This window comes from Neolamprologus brichardi, chromosome 14 (assembly GCF_056152115.1).
Source record: "Neolamprologus brichardi isolate AB-2024 chromosome 14, ASM5615211v1, whole genome shotgun sequence".
NCBI classification, from domain to species: Eukaryota; Metazoa; Chordata; class Actinopteri; order Cichliformes; family Cichlidae; genus Neolamprologus; species Neolamprologus brichardi.
The window spans coordinates 20,666,367-20,684,305 of record NC_142117.1 but is presented as its reverse complement, the minus strand read 5'-3'; the positions used below and the strand labels follow the sequence as shown (position 1 = coordinate 20,684,305).

Here is a 17,939-nt window from a genome sequence, read left to right as displayed (position 1 = left end):
GTCAAAAATTATATAATCAAATATACAATTAAGCAATTGTTAATTAATGTGTCATTAATTAAATAAATTTTGAAATAAATAAAAAATGATGTATTTAATGTTTTAAATGAAATGAATGGGCATTTTATTAATTATTTAAATATTTATTTAATTAATTACTTCAAATTGTAATTAATTATCGACACATTTAATTAATGATTTAATGGCGTATTTAATTCATTCATTTCGCCACTCCTGGCCCTCCATACATACATACAGAAGGCCTGCAGTGTTTACAAACGCCCTTGCCACTATACGCATGCTCTGACCGGCTGTGATGCAGGGAGTTGAGAGATGATGAGGAGCGGTGCTGCTTCTTTCACTGTACATCACTGATAACATATCCGGGGCCGGTGGGCGGTGCGAAGCCTTGAAGATGCAGGCAGCCTGCGGATGCTGACCAAAGGATGTCAGGCGAGGAACTTCCGCAGGGTACGAGCGTTACTTTTGATATTTTTGGAGAAAACAATCCGCTGCAGCGCGCTGGATGCGTTGGAAGGGAAACTATGAGAACTAAAAGTCTTCTTTGTTAGCCAAGCCTCGGTGAATGAATGCGAGCGAGGATACAGACAACAATAGTTTATTGTTATTCTTCTTAGCAAAACGAGCAGGCCGTGCTTCCCAGCGTTTCGGTTCGAGGTCTTGTGCGCTTTAAGGACACTTCTACAAATTGTGCCCACTAACACATCTACTGAGAGAGACAAAAAGCAGCAACTGTGAAGCGTAAATACCCGCTGATCTGCTCAAGATATGCTCAGAAGTCTTTAATGGCTTACTGGCGGGTATGACACCCAGAGAGAGGAGATGTGCGATTTGGTGAAAGCTGTCACTTTTGATTAATAACCGAGGCCTTGCTTTTTCTGCAGGAGTTGGCTTTGTTTACAGGGCGGCCAGCAGGCTGAACACGGATCACAGGCCTTAAGTGCGCATCCAGATCGATCACATTGTTTGTGCCGGTAGATGCTTTTCTCCCTGACGCTCTTCTTGTGGAGGCTCTACCGACATTTCTACATCATGTTCAGCTCTGACCGGCTCACAGTCCCGGATTACGTCAGCCGGCTGCAGAGAGGGAGGAGCGGCTCCGCATGCGACCCCAGGGCCATCTCTCCGGGGATCAATGCCGACGTCCAGGCGGTTTTGGACACGTCACTTCCCGCACTGCGCTCCGCCATCAGTAGGCTAAAGTCATCCAGGGAGACATCGAATTCAGATGAGACCCGCAGGGCTATCGCGGAGATCTTCCAGCTGGTGGAGGAGGCCTGGGTTTTACCTACCGTGGGTCGTCAAGTGGCCGAGGAGATCTGCAACAGGATCCGGCTGCATGGAGGCCTGGAGCTGCTGCTTCAGCTCCAGCAGTTGCCCGCTGTGGAGATCACTTACGAGTCTGCAAAACTGCTGGAGCAGATACTGATCTCAGAGAACAGGTATGGTGTAACGGTGTGATGCGGTGTAGGACCGCAGTAGACTGTACTACATTGCAGTCTGTTTTTGTACTTAGACATAAAGTTTAAACACTGCTGCGGGTAGTGCAGTATTTGTGTTTGTGCGTCTCCATATTTGTCTGAGTATTCTAGTAATCACTTAGTAAATGATTATAAAATGTGATCTTTATTTACTGAACCTTTATTTAATGGGGTTAATGTGACTCTTGAGATTATTACTCTCCTTTCCACAAGCAAGCTGGCCAAGACTGGCAGCAGTACAGTTTCAGAAATGAGTGCTCAGCAAAAATACACAAAATAAGTGTAGTACATTTCCAAGTCATCAATATAAATGTCATAGTCTGGGGCCAGAACACAGGGGTGGTCAAATATTTGCAGCATGAAGAGGGTGAAGCTCAACACTTGTAGCATAAAGAACAACTTTACTGCTTGGCATCCACGATCCAGATAATTACTCTCCAGATCCAGATGAAGACTACAAGCCGAAACGCGTCAGTCAAGCAATAAAGTTCATTTTTATAGTACAAGTGGTGCTACAGCGTCCCGATGCAGTTCGAAAGTAGATGAAGCTGTGCAGGACACCTCTGCTCTGTTTCTACAGCCTGAAGTAACTGATCATTTATATTCACCTGAAATCGTATGAAGTTTTAGTTGAAGGAACTTCCTTGCAGGCATTATACAAGTGCATATAACAACTCTGATATGACGGGGGAGCAACAAGTCTCTTTGTTGCCTCAAAATACAGACAGCTGCTGAAAGTGAGGTGTAAAAGAGAGTGAGTCATCTATTATAATTCTTAAGCACTTATACTGAGATACTGATTCACAGCCCAGGACTGCAGTGATGTGGTTCAGTGGTTTTGAGTTTGCATTTGAGAAGATCATCAGTTTGGTGTCGTCAGGATTTCAAACGTGTTGTGCTGTAATGTACTAGCAGCTGATTGCAGCTGAAGGAGAGGCTGGGTCGGAGTATATGCAGAGCAGTCCATCCACCTTGTTATCATCATTACAGTGAAAGGGTTCTTTCAACTGAACTCCAGGGCACACTTTTAGTTGCATTAACCAAGTTGTAAGTGATTCCCTTCTACCTGCATGTACTGAGATCTGTCTGCTGAATACTTTTAAAACCATGCAGTGTTTCTTATGTACACCTGTCACAGTTTTGAAGGAGTTCCCAGAGATGCGGAGGATTTGTTGGCACTTTTGCCTTCCGTCTCATCCCTTTTGCTTGTCCATCTCATCCCAAACCATCTCGATTGAGTTTAGGTCAGGTGACTGTGGAGGCCAGGCCATCAGGCGCAGCACTCCATCACTCTCCTTCTTGGTCAAATAGCCCTTACACGGCTTGGAGGTGTGTTTGGGGTCATTGGTCCAACTAAATGCAAACCGGATTGAATGGCATGGTAAATGGTAAATGGCCTGCATTTGTATAGCGCTTTTCTAGTCCCTAAGGACCCCAAAGCGCTTCACACTACATTCAGTCATTCACCCATTCACACACACATTCACACACTGGCGATGGCAAGCTACATTGTAGCCACAGCTGCCCTGGGGCGCACTGACAGAGGTGACAGAGGGCATGCCACTACAGGATGCTGTGGAAGCCATGCTGGGTCAAATCCCCAACAGTGTCACCAGCAAAGCACCCCCACGCCATCACACCTCCTAGAAACCATCTGTTCACCTTTTCTGTGCCGCACAAAGACATGGCAGGTGGAACCAAAAATCTCAAAATTTGGACTCATCATATCAAAGCACAGATTTCCACTGGTCTATTGTCCATTCCTTGTGTTTCTCGCCTCAAACAAATCTCTTCTGCTTGTTGCTTTCCTTAGTAGTGGTTTCTTAGCAGCTATTTGATCGAAAAGGCCTGATTCGTGGCGGAACAGTTGATGTAGAGATGTGTCTGCTACTGGAACTCTGTGTGGAATTTATCTGGACTCTAATCTGAGGTGCTGTTAACTTTTTGAGGCTGGCGATGATGATGAATTTATCCTCAGCAGCAGAGGTGACTCTTGTTCTTCCTTTCCTTCATGTGAGCCAGTTTCGTTGTAGTGCTTGATGGTTTTTGCGACTGTACTTTGGGACACATTCAAAATTTTTGCAATTTTGCAGACTGGCTGACATTCAGTTCTTTAAACAATGAGAGACTGTCGTTTCTCTTTAGTTAACCGATCGGTTCATGCCATAATATAAATTCTAACAGTTGTCAAATATGGGTGTTAGCTGTGTAAATAAACTCTGATCAATTTTTCTGTTAATTAGTGATAAAGAATGTGGGATGGTGGGTATAAACTTCAATTTCTTGGCTGCTTAAGTGCTGTCACTCAGTCTCCCAGACTGTATGAAGTCTGTATTTAGCGTTTGTTACCATCTTCCAAATTTGTCTACAGGGATTACGTGGCTCGCATAGGTCTGGGGGTCATCCTCAATCTGACTCGTCAGCAGGAAGATGCTCAGCTGGCTCGGAGCGTCTCGGGCATCCTCGAGCACATGTTCAAACACACCGAGGAGACGTCTATCCACCTCATCACCAACGGCGCCCTGGACACCCTCCTCTTCTGGTGCCGAGGTACGGACCCCACTGTTCTGCGCCACTGTGCCGTGGCACTGGCCAACTGTGCGATGTATGGAGGCCACTGCTGCCAGCGTTGGATGATCGAGAAACGGGCAGCTGAGTGGCTCTTCCCACTGGCCTTTTCCAAAGAGGATGAACTCATTCGTTTCTATGCCTGCTTGGCTGTAACTGTGTTAGCTGCAAACAGAGAAATTGAGAAAGAGGTGGTGAAATCAGGGACCTTGGAGCTAGTGGAGCCGTTCATCGCATCTCTGGATCCAGAGGACTTTGCCCGCAGTTTACTGGACAGTGCAGACAGCATGCAGGGAAGGACCGCATCTGACCTGCAGCAACTTTTGCCGTTACTGGATGGCACGAGAGTGGAGGGAAAGTGCATTGCAGCCTTTTACCTGTGTGTTGAGGCCAGCATCAAGTCCCGTCAGCGCAACACAAAGGTAAAACTGTCTCTCTTATTTAATGAGTTGGAAAAACATCAGATGTATAAAATAACCAATAATACTTCCAGTGGCTGACACATAGTATTTATCTTTTAGATTAATGAAGTGCATGGATTTTATAGATATTTGAATCAAAACTGATTATAAATTAATAAAATAAATTAACAATTCAACATATTAATTAAAACATTACTTAACAAATATTACTAACATCTAAATCCTCTACAGAGTTATTGTATCGAGGTCCCAAAATGTCTCAGTCACAGCACCACCCAAGCCAAAGGGAAGATCCCAGCACTGCTCACCTGGGTGTATTTATAGCCCTCAGAAAAGCATTAGAACATTTATGCAAGGAGAAACAAGACCTGAAGATCAGGGTTAAACAAATGAAAGAGGAAAAATGCAACAAATTACAGAAATGTTGAAAGAAAATGAAAAGCAGAGAAAATGCAGTACAAGTTCCAAGACATGGAGAAAAAATAAAGGCCTGCAAGTGATGTTCGACGAAGTTCTGAGAAGAAACACACAACTTTTAAGAGAGAAGGAGCAGAAGGAGCTTTTATGGAAGCAGCACATGAAGAGATGCAATCCAAGCTCCAAGCCACAGAGAAAGATAGACAAAGCAATGAGAAGAAATACACAATTGCTTAACGAGAAGGAACAAAAGGAAGCGGTACACCAACAAATCATGTGCAAGCTTCAAGTATCGGAGAAAAACAATGAAGATTTGTGTGTAATGTTTGAGGAGGACAAATCTCAGAAAGACATGAAGTCTTTACTTCAAGAACTACAGCAGAGACATGAGGCGTTACAAACAATCCATTAAAAAAGAAGAACAAAAAAGGACGTGGAAGAGGAAAACAAAGAACTGCGAGAAAAACATGAAGAAAAGCAGGAAACCTTAGAAGAACTGGAGAAAAGGTGTAAGAAGGTGTAAGTGCAGCATGAAGAACTTTTCAGAGAGAAGACAGACCTCATAAAACAGAACAAAGATCTGCAGGAAGTGTGCCTGAAAAAGCAGAGAAAGCAGTTCAGGTTTTTCCACAAGAAAGGCTCTGCTGCTTCTTCAGTTCAGCCTGGACAAGAGTAGCCTCATCTTCCTCCTACAGAGGCAAAACATGCAAACAAATTCAGTGTGCTTCAGGGTCTTGTGCAATTTTAATGTTGTTAAGAAACTTTACTGATTGAAATCACCATTTAGCAGTACTTAAGAAAAGCTGAATAACTGAGCTTTATTTAGCATGACTCCTTGTATTTAGATGACTCGACAGGTATAAGATGGATAACAGTTCAAAACAACCTCACCTTAATTGGAAAGTAAAATTTAAGAAAATTCTCACGTTAATTATTTGCCTTTATTTTATGAAGAGATGTATGTTTTAGCGTTGACAGATCCTTTTAAGCCTTGTTGTTGTGGCAGGTGGTTATTTCACTTAAAATTGAAATATATTGTGGCTTATCTCCAATTTCTCCTCCCTTTTCAGATATTTCAAGAGATTGGTGCTGTGCAGAGCCTCAAAAGAATCGTCATGTACTCCAGCAATGCCACAGTCTGTGCCCTCGCTAAGCGGGCGCTGAGCATGATGGGAGAGGAAGTACCGAAACGAATCCTGTCAAGCGTGCCCAACTGGAAAACCTGTGAGGTGCAGACGTGGCTGCAGCAGATCGGCTTCAGCGCTTACTGCGATCGTTTTCAGGTGAGCGACACATTATTCCTACAGAAAGATGAAATATCTATCCACATGTTCATCGCACAGCTCAGTTTAACAGCTGGACTGACATGGATGTGTTTTGGGTCTTAGGAGTGGTTTAGTGGAGAGAAAGGTTTTAGGGTCAGTTTTGCCTTTTGCACCGAAGAATATCATTGGACTGCTAATTAGACTGCCCCCACCTTGTACATTTTTAAAGTAAGGCTTAAAACTCATTTTTATTCCTTGGCTTTTATCCTAGAGTGAAAATTGTAGGTATTTAGGTACTTTATTGCCTCTAGTATATTTGTGATTCTTCAGATATATTTATTGATGTGTGTGGGCAATGGTGTGCGCGTGCGGTGTATCTTTTATTATGTTGTGTAACCCTGATTTTCATGTACAGTGTGCTGGCCGACTTTGTTGTTGTAAACATGCTTTATAAATAAAATCAGACTAAACTGACCTGATGTGTTTGGTGATGTTATTACGTAGGAACTCCAGGTGGATGGAGACCTCCTTCTGAACATCACAGATGAAGATTTGAGCTGTGATTTGAGCATGACTACCAACCTTACCCGCAAGAGGCAAGTGGTGAATAATATTTGAACCCGTGTTTATTTGTCTTGAGAAAAAAAACCCCCTCTAATTTGTCTGATCATCCAGGTTTTTGAGAGACTTGCGTGTGCTGAAGACTTACGCCAATTACTCCACATGTGACCCCAACAACATGGCCGACTGGTTAAGCGAGGTGGACCCCCGTTTTCGTCAGTACACCTACGGCCTAGTCCAGTCAGGCGTGGACCGTCACAACATCCAGAGCCTGACCGATAAGCAGCTCCAGCACGACTGCCACATTGAGAATGGCGTCCACAGAGCAAAGATACTGTCTACCAGCCGCGGGCCCTTAAAACTGAGCCGCACAGATGCACAGCCTTCAGGGCCTGACGTCTTCATCAGCTACAGACGAACTACGGGCTCCCAGCTGGCCAGGTTAGAACTGGAGGAGATTTTGTGCAGAAGGTCATTCAGGATGAAGAGTGAGATCAGATAAGGTTAAAATTAAATCCTGCTCATCTTGTTTTGCTCCCAGCCTATTGAAGGTGCACCTGCAGGTTCGAGGATACAGCGTCTTCATAGATGTGGAGAAGCTGGAGGCTGGTAAATTTGAGGACAAACTCATTCAGAGTGTGCAGAGAGCACGTAACTTCATCCTGGTCCTGTCTGCCAGTGCACTCGACAAGTGTATGGGAGACACAGCCATGAAGGACTGGGTGCATAAGGTCAGTTTTCCATTTCCTGCACACGATGGTTGAAATGTCAGGGCTAATTATGTCTAATTTCTGCTGAAAAATGTCAGATCACTGCACCTCAAACTCTTCTCGAGATGTTCCACAGTAGTTCTGTTCATGAGGCAATTGGATTACATCAGATCAGATTTGTGAGCTTGCATTTAAAGTTTGTTCTGTGGAGTCATTTTTGGATAGTGTTTTTGTATTTTCAGTGGAACGCAACTCTCTTAAAACTCATGAATAGGTTTATAGTTCCATTTACACCCACTTAAATTCATGATGGCTGGTTTTAATAAAATATCATGACTAAAAACTGAATTAACGGAAATCACTCTGCCTAATATTATGCCATTAAATACCTCTGATTCAACAGGACATGGGACCCTTGGAGGGGTCCTGTGGTGTCTGCTCCCTGTGATTTGTGGGGTTGGACTTGCTCTAGGACATCCTATCCTTGGTTAGAGGTTAACCAAGCGTACATAGAGGTTCATAATAACATGGTTAGGATGCATGTTATTATGAGAAAGCATGATTCTTGTGTCGGGCTCTTTGCCGTGTTGCTCACACTGTTCCTGAGCAGTGTTTGTGTTGTGGTAGGCAGTTTTACCCTTATGAGGGAAGCTGCTGAGTGAAATTCAGATAGATTATCTTCAATTCATTTGTTTCATCTTCCAGGAGATAGTCACGGCCCTGGCTGGTAAGAAGAACATAGTTCCTGTCACAGAAAACTTTGCATGGCCTGACCCCATGTCCCTGCCAGAAGACATGAGAGCCATTCTCAACTTCAACGGCATCAAGTGAGTCCCTGCATACTGTGCTCCGATTGGACAGTGGACGCAGTCCTGTTGTGATGTGCGGGGAAACTGTTTTCCCACCAGGTCTAAACCACAGCTGTTTGTTCCATTTGTACTGCATTTATTACAATCTCCCAATAGCACTCATATTTCTCTCATTAATATTTCATTCACTTTAGTGCAGATGTGTAAAAATTCAGATTAGAGGGAACTGTTTTCCCTGAATCGACATCATCTAATGCCTGCTGACGTCTCTTCACATAGGTGGTCCCACGAATATCAGGAGGCTACGATCGAGAAGATCCTGCGCTTTCTGAAAGGACCCCAAGACCAAGTCGACCGCTCAGACGGCTCCAAAGAGCAGAAGAAATAAACTGAGATAAACACAGTCTGATTTCAGCTATAATAACTATCCATGATGCCAAAATTCCACATAACCTACAGTGAATAGTCTGGCAGCTTTCCCTGCTCTGACCTAATGCATGTGAAATGAATCCGGATGTTTAGATTACTTGCTGACCGGAATACCTGATATACACACACTTAATTATTAACAATAAATAGAACTGATAAGGGGATTGTATATAAAAACTCTAAGCCTTTAATGTTAGTCAGTGCTGTATATGTGTAATCAGGTACAGTAAGCGCCTTCTGTATCTCAGGAAAATAACTGTGATAGACCAGCTGACATGGACACCCAGCAACATTATCACTGCTAACACATCAGTGTTCATCAAAGCTCCTCTACATGCAGTCGTCGTTTTTTTAACCTGTGTACATCAAATGGACCAAAGCAGGTCTCTGATTTTACCAACATTTCTCCCGTTTTCATGTTTGTGTTGTGATAGAAGAATTCTTCCTTGGCAGACTTGCTGATTTGTTTAGGATGAGTGACTACTGTGAGTTTAATCTAAGCCCCAAATTTAACCATAAACAAGTGAAATATGTGTAGAGGGAATAACTCCATGTAGCGTTATACATACTGTTCTGTAATAAAAGTGGGTAAAAAGTACCTCAATATCTGTTCTGTTTTACGGTGTAATTGTGAATTACCACACTGTGTAATCCATTATTACTGCTGACATAAGACTTACTTCACCACAGTCTGTCCAATAGTTATATGTCTGCTTTTGAACTGAAAATGTATCATCCATCCATCTTCTGCATATCCAGTCAGGGTTTTGGGAGTGGGTGGGCTGTTTCACCCAGCTGTCACAGGGTGAGAGGTACACCCTGGACAGGTGGCCAGGCTATCGCAGGTCTGACACACAGAGACAGATGACCATTCACACCTACAGCCAGTTTAGAATGACCCATTGACCTAACCCCATGCGTGCCTTTGGACTGTGGGAGGAAGCTGTAGTACCCGGAGGGAATCCCCACAGACACTGGAGAACAGAGAGGCCCGAACCAGCCGGTGGATTCAAACCCAGGACAATCTTGCTGTGAGGCACCAGTGCTAACCACCACACCACTGTACTGCCCCAAAGTGTATCCTTGTTCAGAAAATAAATAAATAATTAAATACAGCAATCTGACACACCTGTCCTGTATTCATGAAGCATAAATGTACACCTGTATAAACCAACAAAAGCAGTCATCCAGATGTGTTAATCAAGTTTATTAAATAAAATTGTGTAACTCGATTAACAAGATATTTGGGGTTTGAAATCATTAAATTATCACACTTTATATTATAACAGATCACTCTGTTGACAGAACTGGAAGTGCAAAACCATAATTTAATCGCATTTTTTAAAAACGTAATTTTAGAAAAAAACAAAATGTCAAAAGTTAAAACACAAACATCTCTTATTTTATCACTTAAAACAATGTACTCTAAAATTTATTCAGATTGCTAAATATTGGAAATGATAGAAGAACAGACAGGTTTCAGTCAGGTTCAGTTCAGTCAGGTAGACATGTTTTCTAAGGATGGCTTTGGTCACATGATCACCTGAATCTTGCTAATCAGTTAATGGTAGGTCAGTGGAAACTTCACTCAGCCAAGTAACTTCCCTTTGTGCATTTAAAGCTGATTCTGCAGCTCCTGTTCCTTCATTGTGCAACTAGGACGTGACACTGTGTGCACGGCTTCTGCATTACTTCACAGATCAGCGTGTAATGCAGAAGCAGTCATTTAGATAAAAATGATTAACATTCATACAATGGAAAACATTCCTGATTGATTCTACATATGGCTTAAATCAGTGACACCTGGAGATATACAACAATTACATACATTCACGGTTTTAACTAACAGGGATTAGTTAACAGGAGTGTGTCTGGTCTTCTGCTGCTGTAGCACATCCACTTCAAGGTTCCACTTATTATGCATGAGGTGCTGCCATGTGATCAGCTGATCAGATATTTGTATTAGTGAGCACTTGGACAAAATCAGAAATCAGCAATTTACAAAATAACTTCTTTGTTTTTGTTGACGAGTTACATAGAATCTGTGACGACACTGCAGTGTCATGATCTGCTCTCTAAAATAGCTCATGATATTAAAAAATTACATCAAATTTTAATTATAAAGACACATTTTTGGGTTTGGCAGAACTGTCAGTCAGGATGTGGTTTCTTCATCGCTTACTTATTCTTTCTGGTGTAACAAGATGGAAAAATCCCATCCCTGGGTGAGCGAATAAAACTGCAGACACGACAGATGCCTCTGCTCACCTTTCAGACTAACACCAGGATGAACCTGCACTCTCTTTTGTGATCCTGCCCTCCACCTCTCTGCAGGTCAGGACACTGTGGCATCTCTCTGGTCTCTCCTTTGTTCCAAACACTGCAGAGTCCTAGAAATACAGACATGGAGATGGTCAGTAATGACATTTTTCTGGTTGTTTACAGCCCATAAGACTAAAGCCAGTCACACAGGCATGAACAGACTCACCCTATTATTCCAGCTGGGATGAAGAGGATGATAGCAGCAAAGAGGAAAGGGAATCCCTTCATGAAGTGCAGGGTTGCTGGGTAGAGGGAGTTGAAAACACCGCTGCCCACCAGATAACACAAGCTCTCCACACAGGCAACAGATGCAAACAGGGCACCTAAGAAAAAGCACACACACGCACCCAGTAACACAGTTACACATACAACCTGCAGAGCACAAGCTGTCCCGCGTGACAAGGGAACATGTGCTTCAACTGTGCTGCTGATCTAATTAGTTCACTGGCTCATTCCACCACTGCACAGCTGACACACTGAGCTCTCTCTCTCACACAATCCTCACAGCTTTGGTTTTAAATGTGTAACACTTGTACACGATCACGGGCTGACCCTGCTCTGACGGCTCCACCAACTTGGACAGCTTGGACCTCAGCACAGGTGTCGATGTCATGAAGAGCAAACACAGACCATAACCTGGGGACAAAAAAAACAAAACAAAAACAGATTTTTACGTTTATACGCGTGTAATTGTTCAATATCCATGAAATAATCCAGAGCGGGCGAATAAACTGTGTTAATTATTTCCAGAGGTTACAATCAGAGACAGTTTATTGTAGCCTTGTACTCAGGGCTGACAACCCTGAGTACAAGGCTACAATCAGTGGCCTTTTGTTCACTGATATGTCATTATGTTTAAAATTCGCTTTAAAAATTACAATATCATAGGGTAAAAGGATTTGAAAAGCACAAATACAGGAAGATAATTAAAGTAACAAGCAGACATTCATCCATTCACTTATCCTTGAAAAGGTCTAAAGGGAGGCTGGAGCCTATCCCAACTACAACAGGGCGACATGCAGGGTGCACCCTGGACAGGTTCCCAGCCTAAGATAGGGAGATAGACAGCCATTCACACCTATGGGCAATTTAGATTCACCAATTAACCCAACTGCATGTCTTTGGACTGTGGGAGGAAGCCAGAGTACCGGAGAGAACCCATACAGACATGGGGAGAACATGCAAACTCCACACAGAAAGCCCCCGGCCAGGTAGCAAAGTTGAACTTCTTGCTGTGAAGCAACAGTGCTAACCACTGTGCCACCATGCTGCAGTGACATTTAACTCCAAATTAAATTGACACCAATATATATTGTAAGTCTTAACACAGACGAGACTTTTTCTTGGGCAGAGGCCGCATTCCATTACACATAATAGAAGAGAGAAAATACCTAATCATGGCTAAAGTACTACAATAGTAGAAGTCATCTTCACTTAATTTATCCTACCTCACATTTTTCCTCACATAGTACATTCAGATTAACTTTTTACAATCGGTTTATAAACCATCTGGAGGTTATAAATGTGCTCCGACACCTCTCACCTGTAAACATGAGCTGAGTGCTGTTGGCCACAGAAAAGACCACCAGACCAACAATGTTGGAGGCAAGACCCACAAGAGCCACCCAGGAGTCCTCCATGCAGCGCTGCATGATCTTTAGCCCCGCCAGACTGCTCAGGTAGCCCAGGTGGTGAGCTGCTGATCCGTAGCCAATAAGGTCTGGGCCCCAGCACAGAGGCGAGCTCAGCTCGTACAACACGTACAGTTCTCTGGAGCCAAAGTGAACAGTCACCACCAGAAAGAAGCACAGCGTGTAAAGCCACAGCTTGCATCTGTGAAATCGTCCTCCAGCCTCACTGCTGCTGCCTCCTGATGAGTAGAGGTGCCAGACAGCTTTATGGTGTCGAGTAGTGAGGAGCTTAGCACTCGGGTCTGGCACCACAGACTCACGGACAAAGAGGAAGGCATACAGAGCTGACACCAAGTTGGTGGCCAGCACGAGCCAGAACGGGTTGATGTAACTAAACAAAGCACAGAAATAGAGAGGTAAAGCTTATATGATAGATTTAGATATATTAGAGCAGTGTGAATGAACCTTTTAACACACATTCCTTACCCTTGAGCCCGCCGCCACTGTCCTCCAATGATGCTGGCTAGCATCCCTGACAGGCCTAGACACGCCTCTAGGATTGCCACCCTGAAGGTGCGAGAGCGCCTGTCACTGATGTCTGCCACATAGGCAAAGCAGCCTGCCAGGACGGCATTAAAATCACCTGACAGGCCGCTAAGCAGCCGTCCCACTAGGAAGTAGACCACGGGCAGCTTGAGATACATCACCACAAGGTACACGATCGTCTGCAGGGCCAGGCCAAGGTTGGGGAGGATGAGGACTCGTCTGCGACCAGCGAGGTCACTCCAAGAGCCCAGGAGAGGCACAACCAAGAGCCCGACAGAAAAGCCCCCCAGACTGATGTACAGGTTCCAGTGTGCTGTCAAGGTTTCCACCTCCTGAAAAAGACACATTTAACAACAATCAATCTCAGTGATCAGCGAAGAGGTGGAGAAGATTTTTTTAATAGATGCTGTGTTTCTACTTTTTGTTTCTTAGCTGCATCCCAGGTGTAACTCTGTGCACCAGCGTAACTAGACATCGTTGCATCGAATCTGCCCAAACACTAGTTTTGCTTCACCTTTTTGAGCATGTAGATTGTATTCCTTTTTCCCATTTTCAGCATGTGACTGCTGTTCCTCATTGTTGAACTGCTTGTAGGTTCAAGGCTTACAACTCCTTTTTTCCTTAAATGACTACACATGCAGCCATTTAGGTGCTGATGATAAATTTACTTGTAAAAAAAAGCCTTTAAAACACATCTGCATGTCTTTATGTGTGTATTTGTTTGTGCATTGCTTTTGTTTTCTCCAAATTGTAAGCACTTGACAGGAGGTCTTGCATATCTTTAAAGGGCTTGCGTGATAAAAAATGGCCCTTTTGGTGATGCTTATAACTATACGAGTGTGCTTTACTTGTTAGAACAGGTACACAAATATGATACAGGAATGGCTTATTTTTAGAATTGCTTTGCATGCAGTTCCTTCAATAACTGTTTTCATTTTGTTGTTTGTCAAGGGTAACTATGCAACCTGAAGAAATCAACAACATGGGATGGCCTCTCCTACTGAACCAGTTAATTTAACTGTAAATCTAGCATGTTAGCATTACTTTGTGTCTGGCTTGTGATGAATAATAAATAATGCTGCAAGTTTGCTGGTTTTTCAACACATTATTGGATTAGTGAGTCATGATCTGAGATATGTGAGAGTCAAAGTCAGATTTATTGTCCATTCTGCAATATGTCCCGGGTATACACAGGATTGAAATGTCGTGTTTCCCTGACTCATGGTGTGCAGCGAAAATAAATAAATATAATAAATAAAGTGAGAAGTTTTTCATCTTTTTTATATACAAGATATTAAGTATAAATGTTTTTTTTCTTTTTAAAGCCTGCATAAATATTCCAAGTAGCAAAAAGACGAGGGTAAGCAGGGTACCACAGTCCTTCTGTGGACTAAATCACACATTTCTCCTTGGGCTTTGTCAGGTTACTTCTTTAGTGCTTGTAAACTGTGGTGCTACTTGGGACTAGTCTAAACCTATTGGGGGTGGGCATATTGTTTTATGCATGGCTTCATTAATAAAATCAATCAACAGTGTTATAGTGTCTACAACCCCTTTAAGTTTTCCGCCATTATAGAGCCTGAAGAAAAGGGTTAAAATACATTGCACTTTTAAGGTTATAAACATGTAACGTAATATTAATGAAGGATGTTTTTGAGCTTTTCCTGTTATAAAAATACTTCACAATTTACTCATTTTGTAAAGCCTTTATTTGTAACAGCATACATGGTTTTTAAATTAAAGGGTAATTCTACTGCTTTTCCCAGGCAGAAAAGACGTGGACAGCAGCAGCAGTGCATTTCAGGGTGACCGGACTACCTTCTGAAGCGGGTCGGGGGGCGCTGAGCTGTTGCCGCACTCCGACCTCTTGGAGCCGTTGTAGCCGAGGTCTTCGCTTATGCGGTCCCACAGGTACTGGGTCGACAGAGGTGCCTGCAGGGCCAGGGAGAACATGGACAGGAACAACACCGGCTCCACGGACACCGGCAGCGAGCATGTAACAGGCTCGACGTCGGTGGTCGGTACACCAGGCTCCTCTTTGTTTACGTCGAGCTGTGGTTCCTCCGCTGTGTCACTGAGGACATCTCCGTGTAGGATCGCCGCAGTGTCCCGCTCGTCCATGTTGAATCCACTCAACTGTAAACATTAAGTGTGTTGACTAGTTTAAGCTGCCTGTTAACGGAGTATACAGTGAAAACGAGAGTGTTAACGTGTGCGGCTGGCTAACAAAGGTTACGCTAATGAGAGCGAAGGTAACTTTACTGCCAGCTCAGCCAAAATCAATGAAACCGTAAAAGCGCGGGCTTTGCGGCCTCTGCTGGACGAAGAGGTGAACTACATTCAGAAATGATAACTGCGGTGGGTCACGAGTGCCAAAATGAATCAACGAACTATGTCTTTAAATAATTAATTTACCCCCCCCCCCCCCCCCCCATAACAACACAGCTCTCATATTTAGATTGTACTCTTACAGCTTTTCTTTCATTTTTTTTCATGACAATGATGATGACATAACAGTTTATTTAAAAAATTAAAATGTTGAAATGATGCAAACAAGTAAACAAAACATAAGGAAAATGTTAACGAAACATTTCTTTTTCGTATTATTATTTGTGTGTTTGTATTACTATATATCTAGATATTTACATACACTCACTGGCCACTTCAACGCTTACACCTTACTAGCAGCTGTGTTTTGCAAAAAACTATAATTATATTAGGTGTAAGTATGTTTGCCTGAATTGATAAATAGCCTACAGTAAACAGGCATTATCAAGAAGTTATATATAAAATAAAGAAATGACCTATTTTGGAAGAATTTTAATTCCATGAACTGTGTGGAAGGCAAACCATGGACCCGGATGCAGGACTTGGGAGACTCAAAAAGCTTTAATGCTCATTGTAATATAAAGAAGTCCAGAACAATCGCAGGACAGATACAGAGAATCCAAATATCAGGAATCTTTAGGGAACAACAGGGCAAGACAGTGCATGAATACAATAATAGAGTAAGAACATGCTGATTTTGGTAATTTGATAAGTGTTATTAATATAATTATGAGTAATTCATTCATCTGAACCCCTGGGGCTGATCTGGCTGGTAAATCAGACTAAATGTGGCTGGATTCATGCAGTATAGATAAGTTACACCTAGTTGGTTAACCTTAGTGTGCTTGCTTGTTAACATCATTGCACGAAGTACCTTCTCAGACTCAGAAAAAGTATTGATGCTTACTTGCCTATATTCTGCATAATTTGATTCTTTAATTGTAGTTTTTAAAAGAGATCTAAAATTAAGACTCAAACGAGAAGCCAACTTTAGAGCACTTATTTCCAGCCTTGCAAAAATACTGCACTATCAGTTGAAAAAATCCTTCCTGATTTTAACATGATTTGAGTCATGTGGGCACACATGTTTTTTTCTTCTTTTTATTCTGCTCAAAGTCAGTATAAAAGGCACAGAGAACATCTGTATTTGCTGGCCTGATGAGATAATCGGCTAAGAAGAGAATAAAACAGAGGAGTCAAGGACAGACATGAAGGGAACATTAAAAGACACTGGCTGTAAAAGTTTGGCACTTCTCTTAGAAATCTACCCTCAAGCGGCAATAAAATAGAACACTGATAATAAAACATTTCCTCACCCCTGAATAACTCAGCATTAATAAATATAAGATCTAAGTTCTTTTAAATAATTGCACGATTAGGCTGCTAAAATGGTTCTGAGTTATTTTGAGACCAAATGAAATCTAATTTCACTTCTGTTTGCTGAATCACAAGCGGTGGTTCAGGTCAATTGGCAGAAATGGTGACAGAGCAATGCTGAAAATGAAAGCACACATCAGTACTCTGTGAGTCTTGGCAGCTTTTATTTCATTCAGATGGGTGCTTTCCTTTTTTAAGCTCCACTCCTTCAGGTAGTGATCAACAGCAGCATGCAGATCTTTCTTCTTCACAAGCAAATTTCAGTTTCTTTATGCTGCACAGAGAACATTTAAGATACTTAAAATAATTACACATCTACCAAAATACATTGCTGTCACTATTATTTTTGCCATTGTTAGTTTTAATTGATGGTAAAATTTATATAGCGTTTAATAATACGCAAACAATAATATGGATTTTTATATTAGCCCTCAGGTTCCTATCAACATCTATCTGGCAGTAATTTAAAAGTCACAGTAAGAAAAGCTTGAGGGCTGTAACAAAATGTTTTTCTGATTAATTTTAATGTAATTTCTTTTTGTTATTACATACAGTGACAGTAGGTTATTTAAAGTTTCGACCACATGCCAATAAAAACACCTGTAAAATGTTTGCTGGCTTTCATTTCACCCACACACTAATGTGTAGGTGCAATTGGGTGTGTAAAAAACAAAAAGGTGCCGCCCTTGCTGTCGTTTTCTCTGTAATTCAATTGTTTAATTAAAAAACTGACAAGGTTCAGTGGGTGGTTATTATGGTTGGCAGCCTGTAGCCATGGCACTACAAGAAAGACAGCAAGAGCTGTTATTTATGGTGTATTCAATACAGAAACACGCACCAGGTACTTTATTACCAACCACTGGATAACGCAAATATCTAACCAGACAGTCATATAGCAGCAACTCAATGCATTTATGCATGTAGACATGGTCAAGACGACCTGCCGAAGTTGATTCTGAGGATCAGAATGAGGAAAAAAGATAATTTAAGTGAGTTTGAACGTGGCGCGGTTGTTGGTGCCAGATGGGCTGGTTTGAGTATTTCAGGTATTT

The 17,939-nt window shown here is 42.3% G+C and overlaps 2 protein-coding genes across 4 annotated transcripts; one reads left to right on the top strand and one right to left on the bottom strand.

Moving 5' to 3' along the window:
* Positions 1-314: 314 nt before the first annotated feature.
* On the top strand, positions 315-9,894 carry sarm1 (sterile alpha and TIR motif containing 1). 2 transcript variants are annotated; one of them, XM_006802039.3, is made up of 9 exons: positions 316-471; positions 906-1,463; positions 3,874-4,492; positions 5,980-6,192; positions 6,679-6,770; positions 6,850-7,176; positions 7,277-7,466; positions 8,151-8,272; positions 8,534-9,894. In XM_006802039.3, exons 2-9 carry the CDS (start codon positions 1,000-1,002, stop codon positions 8,640-8,642), a joined length of 2,136 nt encoding a protein of 711 aa, XP_006802102.2. In that variant the 5' UTR covers positions 316-471; positions 906-999; the 3' UTR covers positions 8,643-9,894. The 2 variants fall into 2 exon arrangements, with proteins under 2 accessions (XP_087707080.1, XP_006802102.2); XM_087850954.1 differs by having other exon boundaries at positions 315-1,463.
* slc46a1 (solute carrier family 46 member 1) lies at positions 9,875-15,492 on the bottom strand. Of its 2 annotated transcripts, none has more exons than XM_035912663.2 (6): positions 15,001-15,492; positions 13,123-13,514; positions 12,549-13,027; positions 11,542-11,641; positions 11,172-11,328; positions 9,875-11,073 (listed from the first exon to the last, which is right to left on the bottom strand). In XM_035912663.2, exons 1-6 carry the CDS (start codon positions 15,301-15,303, stop codon positions 10,960-10,962), a joined length of 1,545 nt encoding a protein of 514 aa, XP_035768556.2. In that variant the 5' UTR covers positions 15,304-15,492; the 3' UTR covers positions 9,875-10,959. The 2 variants fall into 2 exon arrangements, with proteins under 2 accessions (XP_035768556.2, XP_006802103.2); XM_006802040.3 differs by having other exon boundaries at positions 11,558-11,641.
* Between the last annotated feature and the right edge of the window lie 2,447 nt (positions 15,493-17,939).

Excerpts from the sequence above, each read along its gene's own strand:
- sarm1 (XM_087850954.1), top strand. The coding sequence starts at position 1,000 with ATGCTTTTCTCCCTGACGCTCTTCTTGTGGAGGCTCTACCGACATTTC. Across the intron at positions 6,193-6,678 it reads CTTACTGCGATCGTTTTCAG|GAACTCCAGGTGGATGGAGA; the intron begins GTGAGCGACACA and ends GTTATTACGTAG. Across the intron at positions 7,177-7,276 it reads ACGGGCTCCCAGCTGGCCAG|CCTATTGAAGGTGCACCTGC; the intron begins GTTAGAACTGGA and ends TTTTGCTCCCAG.
- slc46a1 (XM_035912663.2), bottom strand. The coding sequence starts at position 15,303 with ATGGACGAGCGGGACACTGCGGCGATCCTACACGGAGATGTCCTCAGT. Across the intron at positions 13,028-13,122 it reads CAGTGGCGGCGGGCTCAAGG|TTACATCAACCCGTTCTGGC; the intron begins GTAAGGAATGTG and ends TGCTTTGTTTAG. Across the intron at positions 11,329-11,541 it reads CAGGGTCAGCCCGTGATCGT|GTGCCCTGTTTGCATCTGTT; the intron begins GTACAAGTGTTA and ends GCTTTTTCTTAG.